General features: G+C 55.6%; 2 protein-coding genes across 2 annotated transcripts; both read left to right on the top strand.

Moving 5' to 3' along the window:
- The first annotated feature begins 889 nt into the window (after nt 1–889).
- KRT17 (keratin 17) lies at nt 890–5,937 on the top strand. The gene is made up of 8 exons (XM_037129704.2): nt 890–1,358; nt 2,407–2,489; nt 2,870–3,026; nt 3,634–3,795; nt 4,410–4,535; nt 4,629–4,849; nt 4,942–4,967; nt 5,716–5,937. The coding sequence occupies exons 1-8, from the start codon at nt 930–932 to the stop codon at nt 5,808–5,810; spliced, it is 1,299 nt and encodes a 432-aa protein (XP_036985599.1). The 5' UTR covers nt 890–929; the 3' UTR covers nt 5,811–5,937.
- A 13,578-nt stretch (nt 5,938–19,515) lies between these two features.
- KRT16 (keratin 16) lies at nt 19,516–22,467 on the top strand. Its single transcript, XM_037129702.2, has 8 exons — nt 19,516–20,113; nt 20,587–20,669; nt 20,821–20,977; nt 21,091–21,252; nt 21,343–21,468; nt 21,775–21,995; nt 22,088–22,122; nt 22,228–22,467. Exons 1-8 carry the CDS (start codon nt 19,601–19,603, stop codon nt 22,314–22,316), a joined length of 1,386 nt encoding a protein of 461 aa, XP_036985597.1. The 5' UTR covers nt 19,516–19,600; the 3' UTR covers nt 22,317–22,467.
- The last annotated feature ends 255 nt before the right edge of the window (nt 22,468–22,722 follow it).

Genomic DNA, 22,722 nt, shown 5'->3' with positions numbered 1-22,722 from the left:
TCCACCCTGTAGCCAGGCTCCTCTTTGCGGACACAAACCCAGGACCCTCACCTGTCAGAGGGGGGGTGGGGAAAGGTTTGGCTGGGTCTCCAGGGAGTCCCAGGGGTGGGGCAGGTCAGAAGACTGGCCAGGTGGCATTGTAGGCCCTGGGGGGCTTCCCTGGTCAGGGGGCTTCCCTGGTGTGAGGGCTGTGCAGAGCGGGCCTGTGTGCCTGGAGCCCCCCTGGGGGCGGGGTCTGCTGCTGTGATATCAGGCACGAGGCCCTGTCAGCTCAGCCCTGCAGGTGTGTGGGGACCCTATCCCGCTCAAGCCCCCATTTCCTTACCTGTAAAATGGGCAGCTCACCTGAGACCTGACAGCGTCGCTGTTTTGTGTGGTTTCGGTTTAGTTTCCAAGGTGGGACGAGGGCTCACTCCTCGCTGTTTCCCCGGGGCCAGGGCTGTGGAGCGTGTTGAAGGACAGTAACCCCAGGTGGGGGGGCTGCTGGGTTCCCCAACCATCTCCCTACCTGGCAGGGGCAGGGTGGCAGCTGCCAGGGAGGGCTTGGTGATGGTGACGTCCTGCCTCTCCTCTTCTCCGTATTAGGTCATGGGAAAGCATAGCTCGAGGGCCTGCCTGAATCACAGGTGACAGGCTTAGGACCAGAGACACGCACACGCACAAGCAGACACCCAGCATGGGGGTTTGGAGAAATGAGGCAAAGCCCCGCTGGTGGGAGGGGAGGGGGCCCACAGCCACCTGGGAGCTGGCCGGCTTCCAGGGGTGATGAAAGCCCAGGGGAATGGAAACAGAGGAGCAAGTCTGTTGCAATCGCTGCGCCCGCCCACTTGTCTGTCTATAAAGGAGGCAGGTGTGCCCCAGCAGGGACTCTCACCTGAGGCTTCTCTAAACCCCCTCGCTGTGCCCACCCGCCACCCATTGCCGCCACCATGACGACCACCATCCGCCAGTTCACCTCCTCCAGCTCCATCAAGGGCTCCTCCGGCCTGGGGGGCGGCTCCCGCACCTCCTGCCGGCTGTCGGGGAGCCTGGGCGCTGGCTCCTGCAGGCTGGGGTCTGCCAGCGGCCTGGGCAGTGCCCTCGGGGGCAGCAGCTACTCCAGCTGCTACAGCTTCGGCTCCGGCGGTGGCTATGGCGGCAGCTTTGGGGGCGTTGACGGGCTGCTGGCGGGAGGTGAGAAGGCCACCATGCAGAACCTCAACGACCGCCTGGCCTCCTACCTGGACAAGGTGCGCGCCCTGGAGCAGGCCAACACTGAGCTGGAGGTCAAGATCCGAGACTGGTACCAGAAGCAGGCGCCGGGGCCCGCCCGCGACTACAGCCACTACTACCAGGCCATCGAGGACCTGAAGAGCAAGGTGCGGCCTGCTTGGGGGAGGGGGCCTGTGGGGTCCAGGACTCCTCTGCCCGCACTTGGAGTCCAGCCTGGGCGCTGTCACAGGGCTTCAGGGAGCCGAGGACAGAGTGGCCCCACTTGGCCCCTGGGAGCCCATCGTGGGGCTGCCCTGTGGGTGGCCTGTTTGCCCTTTTCCTGGGGCAGCAGGCTGGGCCGGGGGCAAGCAGGCCTCATGGAGCCCTTTTCAGCTCTGTTTCCCCACCACGGAGCTCCTCGCCACCTCGTACTGTGATAGAAAACGGCGAAGGGACACAGGAGAGGGGCTGGGCTGGGCTCCCGACGCTGCCACATATGTGGACACCTCCCTCCTGGAAGCAAGAGGGGGAATTTGGGCGATGGTGGGGTGAGGGGGCCGAGTGAGTGCCCGATGGCACCTGCTGGGAGGTGGAGACAGGAGAGTGGGGGCGGGACCTCAGGATGCCTCTGCTGAGCCTTATTTGGGGATTTTTCTGGCCTCCCCATCCTCCCGCTGCTCTCTCAAGGGTGGGGATGCCTGCTGGCGTCCCAGGTCAAGGCTTAGCAGGGGTTATCACTTCCAATTTGAAAATGCCGTTTAGTGAGAACTCCTTTAGCTTCCCTGTTGGGAGAGACCCTCAGGGGCACCATCTCCCCAACTGTAAAATGTGGGGGGTGCCCACAGACTTCTGTTTTCTGGGGTCCTGGGACAGCTTCTGTCCTGCGGCACTGTCCCATTCTCTGGCTCTCTGGAATCCCCAGCCTGAGGACCCCCTGGGCCGCCTGCTCTGGTTTTGAGCAGAGCCTGGCCCGGGGTCTGTGCTGAGGGAGGCAGGTCCCGGGGGAACAGGAGGCAAGTTTCAGCACATCAGACTCCTGCTGGCCCAAACCTCGCCAACAATCACAGTGCAGCAGAAGGGAGACGCTGTGCAGGGAGGGCACCTCTCAGGAGAAGACAGTCGCCCTGGCCCCCAGGCCAGAAGACCCATCTCAGAACCTCCGACTGGCCTGAACTGCCCCTGCCCAGTGACCTGACTATTCTCCCGTCTCCCCAGATCCTCACGGCCACTGTGGACAATGCCAACATCCTGCTGCAGATTGACAATGCCCGTCTGGCTGCCGATGACTTCCGCACCAAGTGAGCCTTCCCCAGGGAGCTGGGGAGAAGCTGGGCCACCCCTCCCTACCCTCGGACTCCTGGTTGCTTGTGGTGTGGGCCAGGAGCTGGGGGTGGGGGAACCCACCTCTCAGTCCAGGATATGACCAGTGCTGGGGGGTGCTGGGCTTAGGCAGGTGAGGTAAGAGAGCAAGAAGAGGGGAGGCAGAGGAGAGAAGGGGGACGCCAGGTGGGGTGGGGCCTTGCCTAACTGTTCCCAGGGCCTCGGGGCTGGAATTTGCTTTCACTCCTCCCCATCATGATTCCTCATAGGCCTTAGAGCCCTGGCCAAAGCAGGGTGCTGGCCAGAACCGGGGCCCACCAGGCCAAGTCTAGACTGAAGTCTATGGTTTCCTCTGCAGGTTTGAGACGGAGCAGGCCCTGCGCGTGAGCGTGGAGGCAGACATCAACGGCCTGCGCAGGGTGCTGGACGAGCTGACCCTGGCCAGAGCCGACCTGGAGATGCAGATTGAGAACCTAAAGGAGGAGCTGGCCTACCTGAGGAAGAACCACGAGGAGGTAAGGTGGAGGGGGCGGGGCTCCCGGGCTGCGCCAGGGCTGAAATCGAGGAGGCATGCGGAGCAGGTGCTCCGGGGCTGGCCGCCTTATAGCGCTGTCTGGTCTGTGGGGCCCTGGTCCCCGGGGTCCCGAAGCCAGGGTGCAGGACAGCTTCCCTCTGCTTCCCTGCATCTGAGGGACCTCCCAGGGGCCCCTGGAGGCCTCTTCTCCTCCCCCCCTTCCTTCCCCCTCCTAAGAGCAGGAGAAGAGTGAAGAGGTCTCCTCCTTGTCCTGCTCAAACCCTTGAATCTGGACCCTTCGTACAATAGACGTTTGGAAATTAGAGGGGATATCCTGGGGGCACAGGCCTAAGAATGAGACTTTATCTTTGGGAAGCCCTCGGTCTAGTGGGAGAGGCACAGAACCTCCCTCAAGGAGCCCCAGTCTGAGGGTGGAGGCAGAGCCCATACAGAGCAGGTGGACGAAAGGTAGGAGGGTCAGAGGGCAGAGGACAGGCAGACCAGGGAGAGGTCCTTGGGAGGGGTCTGGAGAACTCATGTGGGAAGGGGTTGGAGCAAGAGGTCAGGACAGCCCCAGATGCCCACACCATAGTCACTGTCCTCCCCAGGAGATGCTCGCCCTGCGGGGTCAGGTGGGCGGCGAGATCAACGTGGAGATGGACGCTGCCCCCGGCGTGGACCTGAGCCGCGTCCTGAACGAGATGCGTGACCAGTATGAGAAGATAGCGGAGAAGAATCGCAAGGATGCTGAGGACTGGTTCTTCAGCAAGGTGGGTGCTGTGGGCCAGAGGCCTCTCCCAGTGGGTGGGGTGCAAGGACCGAGTGCCAACAGCAAGCCCAGTGCCTGGCATCTTGGGGGCACCCTCCCCTCAGGGAGCTGAACGGAGCCCAGCAGACCAGGCTCACCCATGGCATCCATAGGCCTGGAGTTTGGCTAAGATCTGGGGGTGGGTGGGAGCTCTGCTCCGGAATACCGCCAGAGGCTAAAGTCCCAGAAGATTCTTCTGTCTTTCCTTCAAGAAGCCAGGAGCTAGCATCAGCTGCCTGGCTACTATCCAAGAATAAGGTTTCTTATTCTTGTGCCTTCTCCTTGGAGGAACTAAAGATAAAAGCTTATCATTTCAAAGGCGTCTGGGCACTGGGAAGTGGGAAGCTGGTGAGCAGGCACTGCCCCCGCAGTCAGGTTTGGGAGGAGGCCAGAGACACCTAGGGGAGGTGGGGAAGGTGACTAAGGTCAGGGGTGTTATGGGGGACAGGGGAGCTCCAAGTGCCTGTCTGGGCACCGAATGGACCCTGGGCTGAGAATATGGAGGGCACGGGGCTCGTCGGACTCGGAGGAGGTATCTCAGGCTCACTCCTACGCCATCCTGTGTTCTGTCTGCAGACGGAGGAGCTGAACCGCGAGGTGGCCACCAACACCGAAGCCTTGCAGAGCGGCAAGAGCGAGATCTCTGAGCTCCGGCGCACCGTGCAGGCCTTGGAGATCGAGCTGCAGTCCCAGCTCAGCATGGTAGGGGGCGCTGCCCGGCCTGGGGACACTGGACCCTGGAGGGGGCGGGCACTGGTCACCCTCTCTGACCCTGCCCCTCCTGCCCTCCTGCAGAAAGCATCCCTGGAGGGCAGCCTGGCGGAGACGGAGGGCCGATACTGCGTGCAGCTGTCCCAGATCCAGGGGCTGATCGGCAGCGTGGAGGAGCAGCTGGCCCAGCTGCGCTGCGAGATGGAGCAGCAGAACCAGGAGTACAAGATCCTGCTGGACGTGAAGACGCGGCTGGAGCAGGAGATCGCCACCTACCGCCGCCTGCTGGAGGGCGAGGACGCCCAGTGAGTGGGGGCTCTGGGGCCAGGGCTGTGGGCCTGGGGCTGGACGAAGCTCTCAGACCCACCTCTAACCCTTCTCTCTGTTTTCTCTGCAGCCTGATTCAGTACAAGCCCAAAGAACGTAAGTATTTTGGTGGTGAGGGGTGGGGCAGCGCGGGGCAGACACTCTGCGCCTTGCTGAGGGAGGGTCGCCAGGAGCTCCCAGAAATGAGGGCTGGGGAAGGGGCCCATCAGCGCTCAGGGCTGGTGCCCAGGGGAATCAGATGAGGCAGACACTGGCCTGTCTGATGGGGAAACATGGTCCTAGCCCTGGAGACTCAGCTCCGATGGGGAGATAGGGACATGGGCTCGTGGTCTTTGCTCTGAGACCCTATAGGTGAACAAAGCAGTTCTGGCCCTGGGCTTTCTCCTCTGATGGGAGAAAGGGGCTCGGTCCTTGTCCTCCAGATCTCAGTCTGACGGGGAACATAAAGCCCGCGCCCTGGGGTATCTAGTCTAATGGAGATGATGGGGACCAGAGCCCAGTCTTATGGGGGAGGCAGGAGCATAGTCTATGCCCTAGAGATCCACCGCGCTGTGCGGAGGCCCAGTCTGGGAGGCGCTGCCTTTGCAGAAGGACACGTGGGTCAGATTTGCTCCGCCCATCTGGGAGGCAGGACACACACAGGGGCACTAGCAGAGGGACACGGTGGGAGGGAGCAGTGAGGGAAGAGGGACACGAGTGTGGATGGGATACTGAAGAGCCAGCAGGGGTGTGGACGCCACACCGCTACTACTACAGGGGATGACAGAGCCTGCGCCTCTCAGGGGCTGGGGGCGGAGCCAGGGTCTCCTGGCCCCGCCTACCTGTCCTTGTCTGTCTCCTGCAGCGGTGACCACGCGTCAGGTGCGCACCATTGTGGAAGAGGTCCAGGACGGCAGGGTTATCTCCTCCCGCGAGCAGGTCCACCAGACCACCCACTGAGGACTCTGGCCCCCAGACCAGCCCCCCAGGGCCCTTCCTTGGCCCTGCAGCCTCTGGCCTCCCAGCCTTAGCTCTGTGGCTTTTGCTTTCTTTCCCACATCCCCTGCCTGACCAATAAATCTTTTTGACTCGGATGTAGAGTGCATTCTGCTTGTGGCCACTGAGGTGGGCCCTCCGAGGGTTGGGTGAGGGGAAGCAGAAGCGTTGGGCGGGGGCGGGGGGAGAGTGGATGATCAGGGAGGGGTCTGTGAAAAGACACACACTGGGGTTGACTTAGAGTCTCAGACCAGGGCAAAAAGTGGGTGGGCAGAGCTTGTGTGTGTGTGAAGGGGTGTTGCATCTCCCAAGGATCTGTGGTCCTGTGGAGGGCATCTAGGCAGTGCCAGACCCAGGGTGGGGTTATTGTATGGGGGGGTCTTAGGTGGCCCCTTCCTGTGCTATCAGTAGGTCTGTGGCCATGGGCAGTCACTTCCCCCCACTGAGCCTCATTTTCTCATCCACAAATAGATGAGAAGGATTCAGGTGTGGGAGCAGGGTCCCAAGGTAGGATCCAGTCAGCTGCTCCTCGAGGTCTGTCTTCTGAGAGGGGCCGAGGGTGGGAAAGGACAGCAGTGTGGGAGCGACCCAGGGGGAGGGAACGGCGGGGGGGCAGGCTGGATGGTTGGGGCCCCCACCCCTGCCTACCCTGAGAACACGAGCTGGAGTCCTGTGCCCCTAGAGAAGGCTGTGGACCCTGGCAGCTGGGGGAGGAAGGCGGGGCCTCTCTCGGGGACGTGTCCTTATATGGTGAGCTGCTGCTCAGAACGGGGGTGCTGGGGGTGTTGTACCTGGGGAGCGGCACCACCCCCTCTTGGTAGTTTGGCCTCTCTCAGTTTCGGCAGCTTGGTGGTGGGGGTGCAGGGGGCAGGGGTAGCCCTGCCAAGCCACGCCCAGGACCCTCGGCGCCCCAGCCCCTTTCCCAGTGTGGCAGGTGATGAGCAGTTGGGGCAGAGCCTGACACCTGGAAGTCTGCCTTTGAGTAAATCCGGAAACCACTGGGCGGGGCAAGCCTGCTTTCCTGGTTTTCTTTGAGAAGTAGGAGTGGGTAGAAGGGGTTAACGAGAGGAGGGGTGCCCCCCACCGCAATTCACTGACAAGCCCGGGACTGTCTATTGCTGCACAGTCAGATCCGGGTGTCCAAACACCTGCTGGATCCTGGCGCCTGGAGACTGAGGGCGGGGCCTGGGCGGGGCGGGCAGGGCGGGAGCAGGTGGGGCAGTGGGCAGCTGGGTGTGGGGCTTTGGGCAGGTCCCAGGCCTTCTCTGGACCTCAGAAGCTGCAGTAGAGAGGAGTGAGGTGAATCCCAGCTAACGGTGCATCTGGCCCTGATACTGAGGGTGGTGAGGACAGCGGGGCTCCTTCCTGTGGTGGGGACTCCTGGTTGGTGTCCGGAGCCTGGGCCTACGGAGGCAACGGCAGCACTCCCAGCAGGTTGGGTATGCGGGTCCTGCTCCATCAGACACTGGCGGCTCCCAGCTGCCTGAGCCACAGTCAGGACAATGATGGAGGACAGGCAGGTGGCACAGCACCCCTCAGGCTCCTGCATACGTCTGGCCACAACCAGCAGAACCAGCCCTAGGCTGAGCATGGCTCATCGGGAGCATGATCTCATTTATTTGAACAGCGGTTCCGGGAAGCAGGAAGGCTCTGGGAAGAGGCACCCCATTGTGTACATGGGGACACTGAGGCTCCGAGGAGCAGTGACTCAGCCCTGTCTGGAGCCTGGCATGCCACGGGTGGCTCAGGGCGCTGGACAGACATGGCTGTACTGGGAAGGGGAGCCCAGAGTCCCACCTCCTGCCCAGCCTCAGGCTCTTAGGCAGCGGTTCTCTCTCCCCAGACTCTGGGGGTCCATTCCTACAGGTGCAGTGGCTGAGGGCAAGTCAGAATGTGGGGCTGGCCAGAGACAGCTCGGACTGTGTCCCTCTGCTGGGGAAGAAGCCCCTGCCCATAAAGGGAGTGGCTCAGGGGGCCGTAATGGAGGCGCAGCCAGGTGTGCTGGGAGCTGAGCTGAGAGGCAGTGGCTGCTGTGTTGAGGTTGGGGGTCCGCGGGGGATAGTCTGGGGCCCAGAGAGGGGAAGCTCCGCCCTTTCCAGAAGGGCTCTGCCCAGGCCTGGTCAGATGGGGGCCACAGGACACAGTAAATAGGTTTGGGGGCCTCTGGTCCCTTGGAGATAGTGTGGGGGGACTTTGGTGGCTTTGTCCGGCACCCCACACTGACCCAGGTTTCTGGGGCCATTGCCTGTGGCTAGGCTGGGCGACTCTGCAGAGGGTCTCAGGGTTCATCTGCACCCACCCACTTACCCACTGCACCAAGTGTTTTGCGCCCTATCAGAGACCAGCTGGTAACTGCCTTAGGCGCCGCCTCACCCACTCTCATTGGACAGACACACAGGCACCTGACTCCCAGGCTCAGGCCCAGGCCAGTGGTGGCCTGTGACTCTTCCTCCACCAGAGTCCCACGCCCTGGAAGGGTGACCTGGCAGTGCTGCCTGTTGGGAGACACCCGGCCGTTACTCTGTCCATGGAACTGCATCGCTCTGTGCCCAGGTCTGCAAGGGGCCCCGGCAGCAGGAGACACAGGCCATGGCCCGCAGGGACCTTGAGGGACCCCAGCCTTGGAGTGGCGACAGGGCACAGGGGTGGGCTGACAACACTCCCTCAGCCTTCAGGCAGCGTGGGTGTCCTGTGCCAGCCCACGATGTGGGTGGCTGAGGAGAACAGAGGGGCCAGAGCCAGGACGGTTCTGCCACCATGTACGGGGCTGAGGCTGTAACTGAGCTTGTCCCAGCTGTGGACTTCCCTGAGGGTCTCTTGGCTGTGCAGACCATGGAGGGACTGTGACAGCCCTCACCCCTGGAAGGGACTAGGCGTGGGGCCCGAGCCTGGATCAGGGATATTGCCCACTCCCGGAGAGCCCGCCCCATGCCCTGCAGGCCCCTCCCCAGCACGGCCTGATCGCCCTGTGCTGGGATTGCTTCTGCCCCCTCTTTCCGCACCAGATGGTATGCTCCCAGAGCTTGTCTTCTTTTTATATTTCCATATGAGTGCACATAGTAGGTGCTTTGTAAATATCTGTGAATAAATGCAATTCGATCATCCGTCTGTGCTAGGTGCTGCCGGGGTCCAGCCTCAGCAGGTCTCAGGGTCCCCCAAAAATGGATGGTGCAGGTGACAAATGAAGAGTCAGACACCCCATTGGATGCCAGAGAACAGCCAGCCTCTGTGGGTCTGACCGAACTCACAGAGTTTGATTTAAATCTTATTTTTATAGAGATTGTTACATAACATTAAAGGAACAGGTGTATGGCATGATCAGTTAAGCAGAAAAAAGCAATACAGAGGGAACTAGGAAAAGTACAGGGAATTCTATAGATTCAGTTATGCTAAACAAAGGTTGTTTTGACCAGGAGAGCCATTAATCAGACAATTAGAAATAGCTGTATGTACAGAGTTTTAAACATCTTATTGTTGAATAGATGTTTATTAAAGTTCTTGGAATTTGGCATGGTCAAAAGGATACGCTACACTGAACAGTTGTTATAGGAAGTTTATCACAAGGCCTTTGTGGTGTCTAACTTAACTATCTATCTTTCTGTCTAAAATCTTACTTTATGTACTTTGGACTCTAACTCTTTTTAAAAATATATTTTGTTTACTTATTTTGAGAGAGAGGGGAATGGAAGGAGAAAGAGTGAGAGAGAAACATCAATGTGTGGTTGCCTCTCATGTGTCGCCTACTGGGGACCTGGCCTGCAGACCTAGGCATGTGCCCTGACTGGGAATTGAACCGGTGACCCTTTGCTTCACAGGCCTGTGCTCAATCCACTGAGCAACACCAGCCAGGGCTGGACTCTAACTCTTTAGCAATTGTTTCTACGTGCTCAGTTTGTAATAGTTAACCAGCTTCTCCTGCTTCTTTACCTGTCTAATTCCATTAATATATATTCCTGTCCAAGGTAGAGGAGGGGCAGTTACTCCACCAACTTTTAGATGTTCAGGGACTATCCTATTAGGGGGGACTTCGTTCTATGGCCAAGAAATCATTTTGTACAACCTCGTTGGAATTCTGCAGATCATTGGACCTGAAATGCAGGTGTCTAAAAATCCCACCACTTATTATCACAAAGACAAACATGCAGGGAGAGATAGACCGGAGGTTCAGCCACAGTTGCCTCTGGGGACAGGTGTTGGTTGGCTCCCGACATCTCCTCCTTTTTATTTTTTAAGCACAAGTTTTCCACTTCTAATTGTTCTCTTCTGATTCCTCTTGCAAGGAGTCGGAAGGCTACTGGAAGAAGACAGATTCCAATGAGCACAACTTTAATGATAAGTGCCAAATTAATTATGAAGGATACAAGGTCTTGACCATTGATAAATGTTTTAAGTTTATTTTAAAAATCAGCTGCTACTTGAGACACGGGTAGAAGAGTGCTATCAGATTTACTAATATCTTGAATTTCCCGATGTAAAGTTTTTAGATCTAAACCTATGTTACTATTATTCCAAATACCTTGCAAATGATTTTGAACCTTATTCCAAGCAACTATAGAAGCATTATATTCAAGAGGAGTAACACATCCACTGATATTCAGCATGGCATTTTAGTGTAAGTCTTACCTTAGGTGAAAGTAGTTGGTTCCCTATGTGGGTTTTTTTGTGCAGAAGTTTAGGTACAACTTATTAATGATTGTCAGGCAGTAAGGATCAAACAGTAGATAACATACAAAGAACTATTAGGACTTCTTCTAAATCAGGGTCTATCAGCTAAAAGGCTCCAAAACTTTGGGAAAACAAACTCATTTTCTGCTTGGGTCTTTATCATTTAATTAAGATCATTCTTAGCAAAGCAGGCTTCACAAGATTTTACAGATTCCTTTCTCAGGACTAATTACCCAGGGAGCCCACCATTCCCAGCACAGGGCTGCACTACCCTCAGTCATTGTTTCAGGCTTTAGTCAGGCAGGGGAAGCAGATAGCCAAGGAATTTAGGAGACTTCTCACAGACAAACTGAGGGCTCAGGCTTCATCAAAGCTGAGGGCCGAGGGTCCATCGCCCCCTTTCTCCATAGCCCCCCAAGTCCTTCCCTGGGCTCTCCATGTGATCATGCCTGTCTTAGGTCGTTCCCCCCTTGGGGAATCTTACCTGTCATTGGCTAACTGATCAAGCATTGAGGACCAGTTATGGAAAATGGAGCAGAAGCGGTGCTCCTGCCAGGGAGATAAGCTTTGTCTCCTTAGTGGCTTATGGTCCGAAGGTCACTCACTCAGTCTTAGCCTTTGGGGGTTTACAGCTCTTGAAACTGGGCAGGGCGGTTCCCAACATCTCCCCCCTTTTTTGTTTTTTAAATGAATTGTAGCTGTTAGGCCTGTGAAACCTACTATTTACTATTTCTGAGTAATTTTCTGTGTCAGCTGATCTACATGCTGGGCAGTATGGACCTTGTGTTAAAGCAGTGGTAGAGGCTGCTACTGCTCCGATGATGGCTGTAAGAGCAGTGATACCAATCATTAAAGCCCCCAGAAACCTTTTCTGACCTGAAAGTGCATTACTCATATCCTGAATAGCTTGTAGACCTGGACCGTCATACCAAGGTACGTCTAGTTTCACAGGAAGCACGATATATGGTGGCTGCTGGACAATTATAATTATGTCTGTCTAGATTTTTTGAGAAATGCAATTAGTTAATATGCAGTCTTTGCAAGAGACAGAGTAGTAGAGTTTCCTTACCTCTTATAGTAATGTCTAGTGCACTTTTGGGCCCTTTTATTAAAATGGCATATGGGGCTCGTACACAAGCCTGAATAAAATGAATTTTGGGGGCAGTGGTAGTTTTATTAGGGCATCTTATGCGCACAGCATCCGTGGCGGCAGCTAATTGCCATAATTTAGATTGAATATGTTGTTTATTGTCAACTGTCTTGATGAAGATACTATCAATCTATCTTGCTGAATACTATTGTGCTGTAGAAGAATTTGGAGGAACTATTCTAGAGACATAACCAGAAGAAAATATGCTTGAGGGGATCACAGGAGATTTGCCTAAAGGCAGAGTGCGATTAGTTACAGACCAATCAACAACTGAATAGGAAGGTTGCTGAGCATGTTGTAGGACTCCCGTTGAAAATACACAAGGACTCCAAGGAGGGTACCCTGTAGCCCTGTCTATAGAAATCCAAACAGTATCACTTGGAGGACTGCAGAGGGGACTCTTGTGAAATTTTATATAAAAGGTTAAATTCATCATCTGATATAGCCACAAAGGTTATAGACCACATTTCGAGTAGGCTTTGATGGTCTTTGAGTTTCTCAGTGGCTGGAGGAGAGTCAGTGAGTCTAGTTCTCAGATAAGAATTTAAACATCCAGGAGGGGGAGGATCACCCATAAAGGAAAAGCAAATAGGTGGTGAATCGGAAATTCCTAAGAAAGCGAAACTGTCATTAGTTTGCAGGGTGACATGAGAACTGGACTCTCCCCCCAGCAGTTTGGTGTTATTTATAAAGACGGGGATGCTTTCAGTTTCTCACCTCGCCAATTGGAGGATAGCAGGTTTAGGGATATATGCCCAATGCATTTTTTTTAAAGCAAAGGTAAAAGATACTTGACACGCAAGCACACCTAACATGGCAACAAACAAGGTAGAAGGGGTTTTAGCCGCGTGTTGTTGAGTAACAATCTCTTTGCTTCTTCAGTAAGTGCCTTGATCTGGCCCCAAGTAGGGGGGCCTTGGTGTTACCTGTCAATAGGGCTAGGCAGCCTCCGCTTCTGTCTTGTAGGTTCGGGTTGCAGAGGGGTGGAATTGGCTGGTTTGAGAGAGGGGTGCTTGGGTTAGAAATGGCAGAGCTCCTGGGGGGGCAGTTGTTGGAACTTTCTTGCTGGCGGTGGAGGTGGTAGAGTTGGACAGCGGTGGTTGTCTACAGGGTCAGATTAGATGATCTGGCATCCACACGGGAGAGTACTCGTCCTGTGGGAAGACACAGGCTTATCCTCTTCCCCAGGTTAGAACCACATCAGGACCTTTCCGTTGCCCAGTAAGCAGATCCTTCCATTTCACTAAAGGCTTAGGTTTGTTATTCCCCGGATTCCAACGTTTTTGGAAGTTTGTACTTCCGTCAGGGTTGGCATTGAGGAAATTAAGAACAAAAAGAGCAGGATACAAAATTTGATGAGGGGAGCAGAATTTAAACTCTCCTTCCTGCAATTTTTGCATTTGGATTTTTAAAGTCTGATAAGCTCATTCCACTACAGCTTGCTCTTGGGGGTTATAGGGAATGCCAGAGCCATGTACTATATTGAAAGTAACATAAAAGTTTTTACCAGTATAAGCAGGGGCACTGTCTGTTTTCAGAGCCTTGGGCATTCCCAGATAAGAAAATGCCTGAAATAAATGCTGTACCATGTCTTCGTAAGCTTCCCCAGTCCTCGAAGAAGCAACAATATAGTATGTGAGTAGGTCTCAACACACACATGCACACATCTTTACCAAAAGGTGGGACGTGAGTAACATCCATCTGCCAGAGACCACGGGGTCTAAGTCCTCGAGGGTTAACTCCCGTGGATGTCTTAGTAAAGGCTTGGCAGTCAAGTCATTCTTTAATAAATTGCTTAGCTTGGGAATGATAAAGAAACAGTCTTTTAACTTTTTCTATTACTTTTTTTGTTTAGTTTCGGGGGTTTTATTCCAGAAGGGCAACTTCTGGAAGGGCTTTTTTAAGCCCTTAACCTTTGGCTTTCCAGTTTTTGCAATAGGTAGGGAGCATTGGCTGAAAAATGGCCTCAGTTTTAAAAGTGCCTTACTTGGAAAGACAGGCCCTCTGCTGTTTTTGCAAGCTTCACTGAGTTGGAGCAGCAAGTTAACTGTCTTGTTGTTTTTAGGACTTTGTAGTTCTTAGGTTTAGAGTTTGTAAGGAAAATGGGGAGTATGAGGGACGTTCTGTTCAAACATGTTTTAGACAAAAGTGGTTAGGTACATGCCAAGGGCCTTTCGTGACTCGATTGACTAACCGTTCCCTCCGGGAGAATAGCCAGTTCTTCTCCAAGGAAATGATCAGTGTTTATAGGCACTGAGTTAAAAAATAATACTTAGTCTTCTGTGGAGAAGGGCTAGTTCTCCTCGGGAGATAGTACACTTATATTTTATTTTTACAGTAAAAGGTCACGGCTCTGGCATGATGTAACAGTATTGAAGATCTCATTCTATTTATTGAAACGTTTTGAGACTGAGATGTTATTTTTTAAATAGAAATAAAAATAAAATTCAAGCAAACCAATATTTTCAAATTAAATCCTCTAAAGGAGGGAGTGAGCCACTAGTCTTTATCTCATACCACCTGGTGCTGTTTCAATTTCAGCCCAACTTTTCCTAAATAACTAAGTCTAAAGATCCCTTATCAGGGAAATATTTAGCAGCTTTAAAAAACTGCTAAATTAGCATAAAACATCGCTCTTATTCTTTAGAGAGCCCATTCTTGTTGTTAAAAGGTTTCCTTTTTACTTTTGATTTCTGCCATTTCAGATTCCACAGCCCATTCTAAACCTTAATTAATTAACTATTGTGGTGGGTCAAGAATGTACTGTTGGTGAAAACCGTCAGGGAGGGCTGCCTGGTGTCCAGGGTTTCAGGTTTTTCTCACTGTCTAAGACTGAGGAGGGGCTCGAAGCCCCAAGTGACCAACCTTTATATCTTGCTCCCTGATTGAGCTGAGAGTTAAATTACTGTGATTGAAATTTCCTGTGAGGCTCCTGCACATTTCAGGGATTAACCCCAGACACCTCCGCAGGGCCCCTACTCAGGTGGGAACGCCTGAGACTTCAATCCGGAGGGAGGAATGCCTCTTATTTTTGGTGCCTCAGCAAGATAAATAACCCTGCTAACTAACTCTGAGTTTTCAAAGCAATCTTCAAAGTCCGGTTGAAACCGAAACACTAATTTCTTATCTGTTTTTCTGTTCACAGGCAGGTGGAGGGAAAAGGCAGAATCAAAAGGGCTGCAAAAAGCAGCTTTCAAAGAAAGAATGAGCAGAGGTGTTTGTTAAAAAAAAAGCTAATTGAAAGGAAAATTCACTGCTCTCTCTCTCTCAAGCCTATTTCTCCTTGCGTGGCCCGTCACCGGTAGCTTTGTTGCAGCCAGCGCCCTTGTGGCTTTTAAATGCTCGACCTGTGTCCGTGGGGTGCGGCCATAGCCAGAGAGAGAAAGTGTCAGCAGGGATATCCTCAGGCCGTGGTCAGAACAGTATCGCTTGACACTGTCACCAGCCCTGAGCCTTGTATCTCTATTAACTGTGCCCTCTTCTGGAAACATTCTTGCACAAAATGTAGGAACCTACCTGTTTGATGAGTAGTAACTCTCATACCTTTCTTATTAAGCATATGTTGAATGATTTCAATAAAGAGTCTTCTTTCTTTAGACTCAATATGGCCCATACCTCTCAATTTAGTTTTGATATTTCTTCCCACCACACTCAACCTCACTCACTGGAGGGGGCTTGTGAAACCCTACAATGGGGTCCTGGCCATCCCGAGAATGGGGGGGCCTCCCCTCTGGGTCCCTGTTCAGGCACCACTTGCCAGGGTCCAGCCTTGGCAGGTCTCAGGGTCCCCAAAATGGACGGCGCAGGTGATGAATGATGAGTCAGACACCCCATTGGATGCTGGAGAACAGCCAGCTTCTGTGGGTTTGACTGAACTCACAGAGTTTAAGTTTTATTTTTATAGAGATTGTTACATAACATTAAAGGAACAGGTGAATGGCATGATCAGTTAAGCAGAAAAAATCAATACAGAGGGAACCAGGAAAAGTACAGGGAATTCTATAGATTCAGTTATGCTAAACAAAGGTTGTTTTGACCAGGAGAGCCATTAATCAGACAATTAGAAATAGCTGTATGTACAGAGTTTTAAACATCTTATTGTTGAATAGATGTTTATTAAAGTTCTTGGAATTTGGCATGGGTCAAAAGGATACGCTACACTGAACAGTGGTTATAGAAAATTTATTCCAAGGCCTTTGTGGTGTCTAATTTAACTATCTATCTTTCTGTCTAAAATCTTACTTTATGTACTTTGGACTCTAACTCTTTAGCAATTGTTTCTACGTGCTCAGTTTGTAATAGTTAACCAGCTTCTCCTGCTTCTTTACCTGTCTAATTCCAGTTAATATATATTCCTGTCCAAGGTAGAGGAGGGGCAGTTACTCCATCAACTTTTAGACGTTCAGGGACCACCCTATTAGGGGGGACTTTGTTCTCTGGCCAAGAAATCATTTTGTACAACCTCAGTGGAATTCTGCAGATCGCTGGACCTGAAATGCAGGTGTCTAAAAATCCCACCACCTATTAATCACAAAGACAGACATGCAGGGAGAGATAGACCGGAAGTCCAGCCACAGTTGCCTCTGCTGTGCAGATGCAGCTCATTCGTCCCGACTGTGTCAAGGGACGGGTGTTGGTCGGCTCCCGACAAGGTGCTTTACTTATTTTACCTCTAACACGCCTCTGGAGTAGTGCTGACCTTTCCATTTCCCAGAGAAGGAAACCGAGGCTCTGAGAGGCCCAACGACTGGTCTAACATCTGACCCCAGTTTGCCCGACTCCAGGCTGCTCTGTCCTGGCTCCTTCAGCCTCTTCTCTCTTCACCCTCCCTCGGAGCCTGTGGTTCTGGCTGCCACTGGGGCTCCCAGCTGCCTCCTCTCTTCCCTCCGTCTCCCTGGCGCCCCTCCTCTTGTGCTCTCTCCCCTGGGCCCGACTGGTTACCAGAGAGAAAACCGTCCCTGTCCCCAGGATCTGCTTTGTCCCGTGGAGCTGATGCCCTGGGCCGGAGGAGTGCTGGTGATCAGTCAGGTCTGGGGATGGTGGCAAGCTGAGGCGTGGTGTTGGCCAATAATATTTCCTGGCCGGCCTCGGATGAGATGACCTCACACCTGAAATGGGACGGCCCGAGGAGGGAGCGGTGAACCCGCTGCCTGGAGAGGCGCCAGCTGGGCGGAAGCAGGTGTCCTGTGCCCACAGGCCTGGCGACCTTGGGGCAGGTGTAATGGAGGAAAAGCTCCTCCCACCTTCTTTGCCAATTCAGGTCTTCAGAGGCCCAGCCGGAGCCACCCCTGGTTTGGCCACCTTCTGAAGAGGGGCTCGGAGGCAGCCCCCCTCTACTGCTGGCAGCCTGGCCCAGCAGAGCACCCAAGGGTTTTCTGCACTGGGTGCTGCATTCCTGTCTTAGTTTTCTCTCCAGGTCAAATGATAAGTTCCAAGGCTAGAGGCCACGTCACACCTCCCCCACCCGCTATGCCCCAGTGCTGGGCACATGTTGGGCGCCTGGTCTGTGGTGTTGACCAAATGGTTTGCTGGTGGGCCAGCAGCTTCCTTCCCAAAGCTTCTCAGCCCAGGTAGCTCCCTGCACCTTCCGGGCTGGGCCCGTGGGACACCTCTCCCCCAACCCCCACCAGCTCCACCTCCCTCTGCCCCCCATCTGCTCCGGTTTCCAGGAATGGGGGAGGGGCATCGGCCCAATTAGAAGAGAGGCAGAGGGTATGAGGAGACAGAGAAGGAAAGTCCCCAGAGGGGACTTTGAGCCTCTGTCTCTCCGAGTCCTTGCCATGTAACCTGGGACAAGTCTTTTGCTCTCTTGGGATGGAGCTTGGTGGCCTTTGGGGACCTCAAAGGCCACTCCCAGTTCTGGGAGTGGGGTCTGTAGTTGGACCTGAACTCCAGGTCCATCTTGACACCTGGGACAGTAGGATTTTTGCCCAAAATTTTAGGGCCTCCTTGCCCATTTGGAGGGTGTGGGGAGGGGAGCACACTCCAGGCCTGGCCCTGAAGGTGTGTGCCGGGCACCGGCCCTGCCGATACCTCTGGGGCCTGCGCCCACAAGCCGAGTGCCTGACGGGACGCAGTGGCGATGACGAAGCCGGCTCTGCTGAGGCAGAGGATTTCAAGGGGGTATCGCCCAGCAGAGCTCAGGCTGGGGCAAGCCCTCTCTGCCCCTCCTGCCGTGACGGAGAGGCACTTTGGGGCGAGGACAGCGGCTAGCGCCAGGGGTCACCCCTCAGACCACCCCGAGGGAGCCTCTGATTTTGGGTCCAGGCCTTCCCAGCCCTTGGGCCAAGGTCCTGCCCACTGGGCACACAGCTGCCTCCAGGTAGCACAGGCAGGTAGATGAGAATGGACACACGGCCCCCGTCTGCAAGGCCTGAGCTCTGGGTTCTAGTCCCGCGGCAGTGACTCCAGGGCATCCCCCCGGTCCCTGGTGCTCCCTGTCTTTCACAGGATGAATTCGAGACAATGAAATATGCGGGAGACACAGACACACACAGAGGGGTCCAGGATGGCAGAAATGGCTCCCACGGGACAAACTGACAGACGGGTTCAGACACCTGTTCCCCCTGATGGCAGCCTTGGGAAGCCACCTTCCCAGCTCCCCGTCTGAGCACCATGGCAGGGACGGGCCCTCACCGCACCACGTGGCACATGCAGGCACTCAATCCGCTCCCTGGGCATGGTGGGCGACTAGAGAGCCACCTCCCCCTCTCTCTGCTGAGAGAGTGAACCCTGGGTGCAGGGTGGGGACTCGAAAGCCCATGGTGGGGTTCTGGGGTCACTCGTGGCACCAGTGGCAGGATGGGGACTCCCTCCCATCACAGTTTATCGTGGGTGCCAGTAACCAGGTGGAGCAATGCATTGTGGGGCTGCTCAAAGGGTGGGGGTGAGGGGCCCAGACAGGAGGGCAGGGGTGCGGGAGGTAGGTGCCAGAGCGTAGAAGGGGGCTTGGGGAGGTAGGTGGGAGGCAGCTGTGCCCGAAGGAAAGAATGGGGGCACCGAAGGGGCGGGGGAGGGTCGGAGCGGGCTGTGGGGGGGAGGCCAGAGGGGTTGTTCATGCGGGTTCCTCTGCATGTGTCAGGTGCTGGGTTCCCCCTTTTACAGATCGAACCTGAGGCCCAGAGGGGCCACAGGGGCTGCCTGTGCTGTGCAGCGTGGAAGGGGTTGGGCTGCCTCCTGTCCAGCTCATGGGCCTGCTGGTCCCCACCCCTTCTGGAGGTCCTGGGGGCTCAAAGGCCTCCTCCAAGACAGACTGGGTCCAGGAGAGGAAAGAGAGTGACAGAACTTTTAGAACTAGAAAGGACTTCGAGATCCCCCGGCCCAGCCTGGCCGTTTTGCTGAGGGGACACAGGCCCAGAGAGGGCAGGTGAGGGACCTCCAGTCCCAAGGTGAGCAAAGCAGAGGGAGGCTATGAACCAGAACCTCCTGCCAAGAGCCGGGCGTGAAGGGTGCCCCTGGCTGTACACTGAGCCGGACCTGCTATGGCATCGCTGAGGCTGTCACCGTGGGGCAGGGAGTCCTTCCATGGGCTGACTCACTGCCTGGGGACGCAGCCGCCACAGAGCCGCCTGTGCCAAAGCCCTGCTGTCCCCTCGGGCTCCAGGAACAGGAGCAGATTCCCACCGCCTAGCCTGAGTCACGAACTACTTGCTTTTGTGTATTTGTTCTCAGCCCCACACCCCTCAAAGCTGGGTGGGAACTCTGAGCAGTGCAGAAGTGAATGGACCCCAGGCTGAGTAAGCGGAGCAGGGAGTTGGACGGGACCCGGAGTGATGAAATGCAAAGGGAACCCCGAGTCAGCAGTTGGGGCGGCCCCACCTTCCCCAGGTGCATATAAAGGTGCCTGGGGTTGAGGCCGTCCCAGCACCTTCTCAGATCCTGAGCACCTTTCTCTTCTCTCTGCTGACTTGCTCCCTCACTCGCCTCCCTCCTCGGCACCATGACCAGCTGCAGCCGCCAGTTCACCTCCGGCTCCATGAAGGGCTCCTGTGGCATCGGCTCCAGCCGCATGTCCTCTGTCGTGGCTGGAGGGTCCTGCAGGGCCCCTGGCAACTTCGGGGGCATGTCGGTCTCCACCTCTCGCTACTCCTCCGGGGGGGCCTGCGGGCTGGGAGGCGGCTATGGCGGTGGCTTCAGCAGCAGTAGTAGCTTTGGTGGGGCCCTGGGAAGTGGTTTCGGTGGTGGCCTTGGTGCCGGCTTCGGCGGTGGCTTCGGCGGTGGCTTCAGTGGTGGCTTCTGTGGTGATGATGGTGGCCTCCTCTCTGGCAACGAGAAGATCACCATGCAGAACCTCAATGACCGCCTGGCCTCCTACCTGGACAAGGTGCGCGCCCTGGAGGTGGCCAATGTCGACCTGGAGGTCAAGATCCGAGACTGGTACCAGAAGCAGCGGCCCGCTGAGACCAAGGACTACAGCCCCTACTTCAAGACCATCGAGGACCTGAGGAACAAGGTGGGTGGGCCAGGCGGGTGGAGCTTTGAGAGAGGTCATGGCTACGGTGGCCCTTAGAAAACCACTTGCTAGCGTGTCCGTTTTACAAACAGGAAGGCTAAGGCTGGCCTTGGGGGAGTGGCCAAGGTCCACTCAGAGAACTGGTGGCAAAGGCGCTTTTTCAGCATCTAAGTATCTGAGCTGGCCTGGAACCCTGACTGTTTCATTTCCTGCAGCCTTCTGTGCAACACCCCTTCAGCTTCTCTCAGTCCTGCACCCAGGATGGGGAAGTGGGAGAGGTGGGGTGCATCCCCTACATACCCTAAGCTGGGTGGAGAGGGCACCCAGCAGCCTGGCCGGAGGAGCAAAGGGCCTGACCTGCAAGACGGGCAGCCCCCAAGTTCGGGGAGGCTCCTTTCTTTCATCTGCGCCCTTTGCACCTGAGCGGCAGGACCGTGGCTCACCCTGCCTGCTGTCTTTCACCCCCTCGGCAGATCATCGCCGCCACCATTGAGAACGCTAAGCCCATTCTGCAGATCGACAATGCTAGGCTGGCAGCTGACGACTTCAGGACCAAGTGAGCATCCCTGTGGCCCGGCTGAGGGCAGAGGGTGGAGGGCAGAGGGCAGGGGGCGAGCAGTGGGGCTATTTACCCTGGAGGACCAGAAGGTCTTGATCCTTACAAGCCTCACGGATGGAACCTGACGCCCTGACCTCTGTGCTGCTAGGTACGAGCATGAGCTGGCCCTGCGCCAGAGCGTGGAGGCCGACATCAACGGCCTGCGCAGGGTGCTGGACGAGCTGACCCTGGCCAGAGCCGACCTGGAGATGCAGATCGAGAGCATGAAGGAGGAGCTGACCTACATGAAGAGGAACCACGAGGAGGTGAGACCCCTGCTGGCATTGTGCATGGGAGGCTGATTCGATGGGGCTGCAGGTGCGCCTGGGGTCGGGAGAGGCCTCAGCTGGGCTGACCACCTTTTGTCCTCCCTCCCTAGGATATGTTCGTCCTGCGGGGACAGACTGGTGGGGACGTCAATGTGGAGATGGACGCCGCCCCAGGTGTGGACCTGAGCCGCATCCTCAACGAGATGCGTGACCAGTACGAGCAGATGGCAGAGAAGAACCGCAGAGACGCCGAGGCCTGGTTCTTGAGCAAGGTGAAGCCTGGTCCTCAGCCCTCCTGCGTGACTTCCCAGAGGGGGGCACGTCTGGAGTGCCTCACACCTGCCCTTTTGTCCCCATCTCAGACCGAGGAGCTGAATAAGGAAGTGGCCTCCAACAGTGAGCTGGTGCAGAGCAGTCGCAGCCAGGTGACCGAGCTCCGGAGGACGCTCCAGGGCCTGGAGATCGAACTGCAGTCCCAGCTCAGCATGGTGAGGACACCCTGGCACAGCCCCAGCCCCAAAGTCACCAGGAGTGGCCACCAGCCCCTCAACATGGCCACTGCACAGTTCCACGTCTCTTTCCCCGAGAGCGGGCCTGGAGGGGCTATTGTACCCAGTTTATAGATGAAGAAATGAAGGCCCAGAATGGTAGAATAAGTTTTCTGTCTGTTGTCTGGACATCAGTAGCCGAGCTGGGGTCAAAAATCATGCACCTCACAGAAAACATGCCCAGAGACCTGGAGAAACAGCAGTGACCACCTCTCATGGCTCTCTCTCTCTCTCTCCCACTAACAGAAAGCATCCCTGGAGGGCAGCCTGGAGGAGACCAAAGGCCGCTACTGCATGCAGCTGGCCCAGATCCAGGGGCTGATCGGCAGCGTGGAGGAGCAGCTGGCTCAGTTGCGCTGTGAGATGGAGCATCAGAGCCAGGAGTACCAGATCCTGCTGGACGTGAAGACACGGCTGGAGCAGGAGATCGCCACCTACCGCAACCTGCTGGATGGCCAGGACCCCATGTGAGTGCCCCATCCCCGAAGTTCTGCTCGGTACCCTTTGGCCCCCTGCTGCTCCCAGTACCTCTAACAGCTCTGCCTTTTCTCCCCCACAGTCTCTACTCTCCTGCCTCCACGTCCGGCCGAGATGGTAAGGCTTCTGTGGGTCCCGGGCACTTCTGAGCCCTCCCTTCTCCCTGTGTGAAACCAGCTGAGCCCCCAGAGCCTTTCTCACCTCTGCTCCTCTCTCCCACAGTCTCCTCTTCGTCTGGTCGCCAGACCCGGCCCATCCTCAAGGAGCAGGGCTCCACGAGCTTCAGCCAGAGCCAGAACTCCAAACAATGAGCTGCCTCAGCCAGAGCCTCCTGCCCACCTGGCGGCCTCACCTCCAAAAGGCCTGGGTCAGGCTCCTCTTCTCCCTGCGCAGGTCCCAGCTGTCTCCCCTCCCTCTCCGCTGGTGGCGGGCTAATAAAGCTGAGTTTCTGATTGATGCAAACCTGTCTGGCCTCTGTTCTTGAAATGATGAGAGGGGAGTTGAAGCTACCTCCCAGGAACCTTTTGGGGCCCCACAGCCCGAGGAGTGCCAGAAAGACCAATGCTCAAAAGAGTGTGTAGGGTCTTCCTGGTAGACCTCCACACCAACAGGAAGTGGGGGGTGAGATACAGGAGGGGAAGGGCTCACGCATGTGGGCAGATGTGACATGAGGCATTTTAAGGAGGTTCTTTCCTTAGACCCTCCTAGCAACTCTGT

Source organism: Artibeus jamaicensis, unplaced genomic scaffold (genome assembly GCF_021234435.1).
Source record: "Artibeus jamaicensis isolate MK-2021 breed Jamaican fruit bat unplaced genomic scaffold, CSHL_Jam_final contig_2259, whole genome shotgun sequence".
Taxonomy (NCBI): domain Eukaryota; kingdom Metazoa; phylum Chordata; class Mammalia; order Chiroptera; family Phyllostomidae; genus Artibeus; species Artibeus jamaicensis.
Note: the sequence above shows the minus strand (reverse complement) of the source record. Positions and strands in the feature narration are given on the sequence as shown.

What these genes read in the sequence shown, in the direction of transcription:
- KRT17 (XM_037129704.2), top strand. Translation starts at nt 930, where the DNA reads ATGACGACCACCATCCGCCAGTTCACCTCCTCCAGCTCCATCAAGGGC. An exon ending in AGGACTGGTTCTTCAGCAAG is followed by an intron (nt 3,796 to 4,409) that starts GTGGGTGCTGTG and finishes TTCTGTCTGCAG; the next exon opens with ACGGAGGAGCTGAACCGCGA. An exon ending in CTGGAGGGCGAGGACGCCCA is followed by an intron (nt 4,850 to 4,941) that starts GTGAGTGGGGGC and finishes TTTTCTCTGCAG; the next exon opens with CCTGATTCAGTACAAGCCCA.
- KRT16 (XM_037129702.2), top strand. Translation starts at nt 19,601, where the DNA reads ATGACCAGCTGCAGCCGCCAGTTCACCTCCGGCTCCATGAAGGGCTCC. An exon ending in AGGCCTGGTTCTTGAGCAAG is followed by an intron (nt 21,253 to 21,342) that starts GTGAAGCCTGGT and finishes TCCCCATCTCAG; the next exon opens with ACCGAGGAGCTGAATAAGGA. An exon ending in CTGGATGGCCAGGACCCCAT is followed by an intron (nt 21,996 to 22,087) that starts GTGAGTGCCCCA and finishes TCTCCCCCACAG; the next exon opens with TCTCTACTCTCCTGCCTCCA.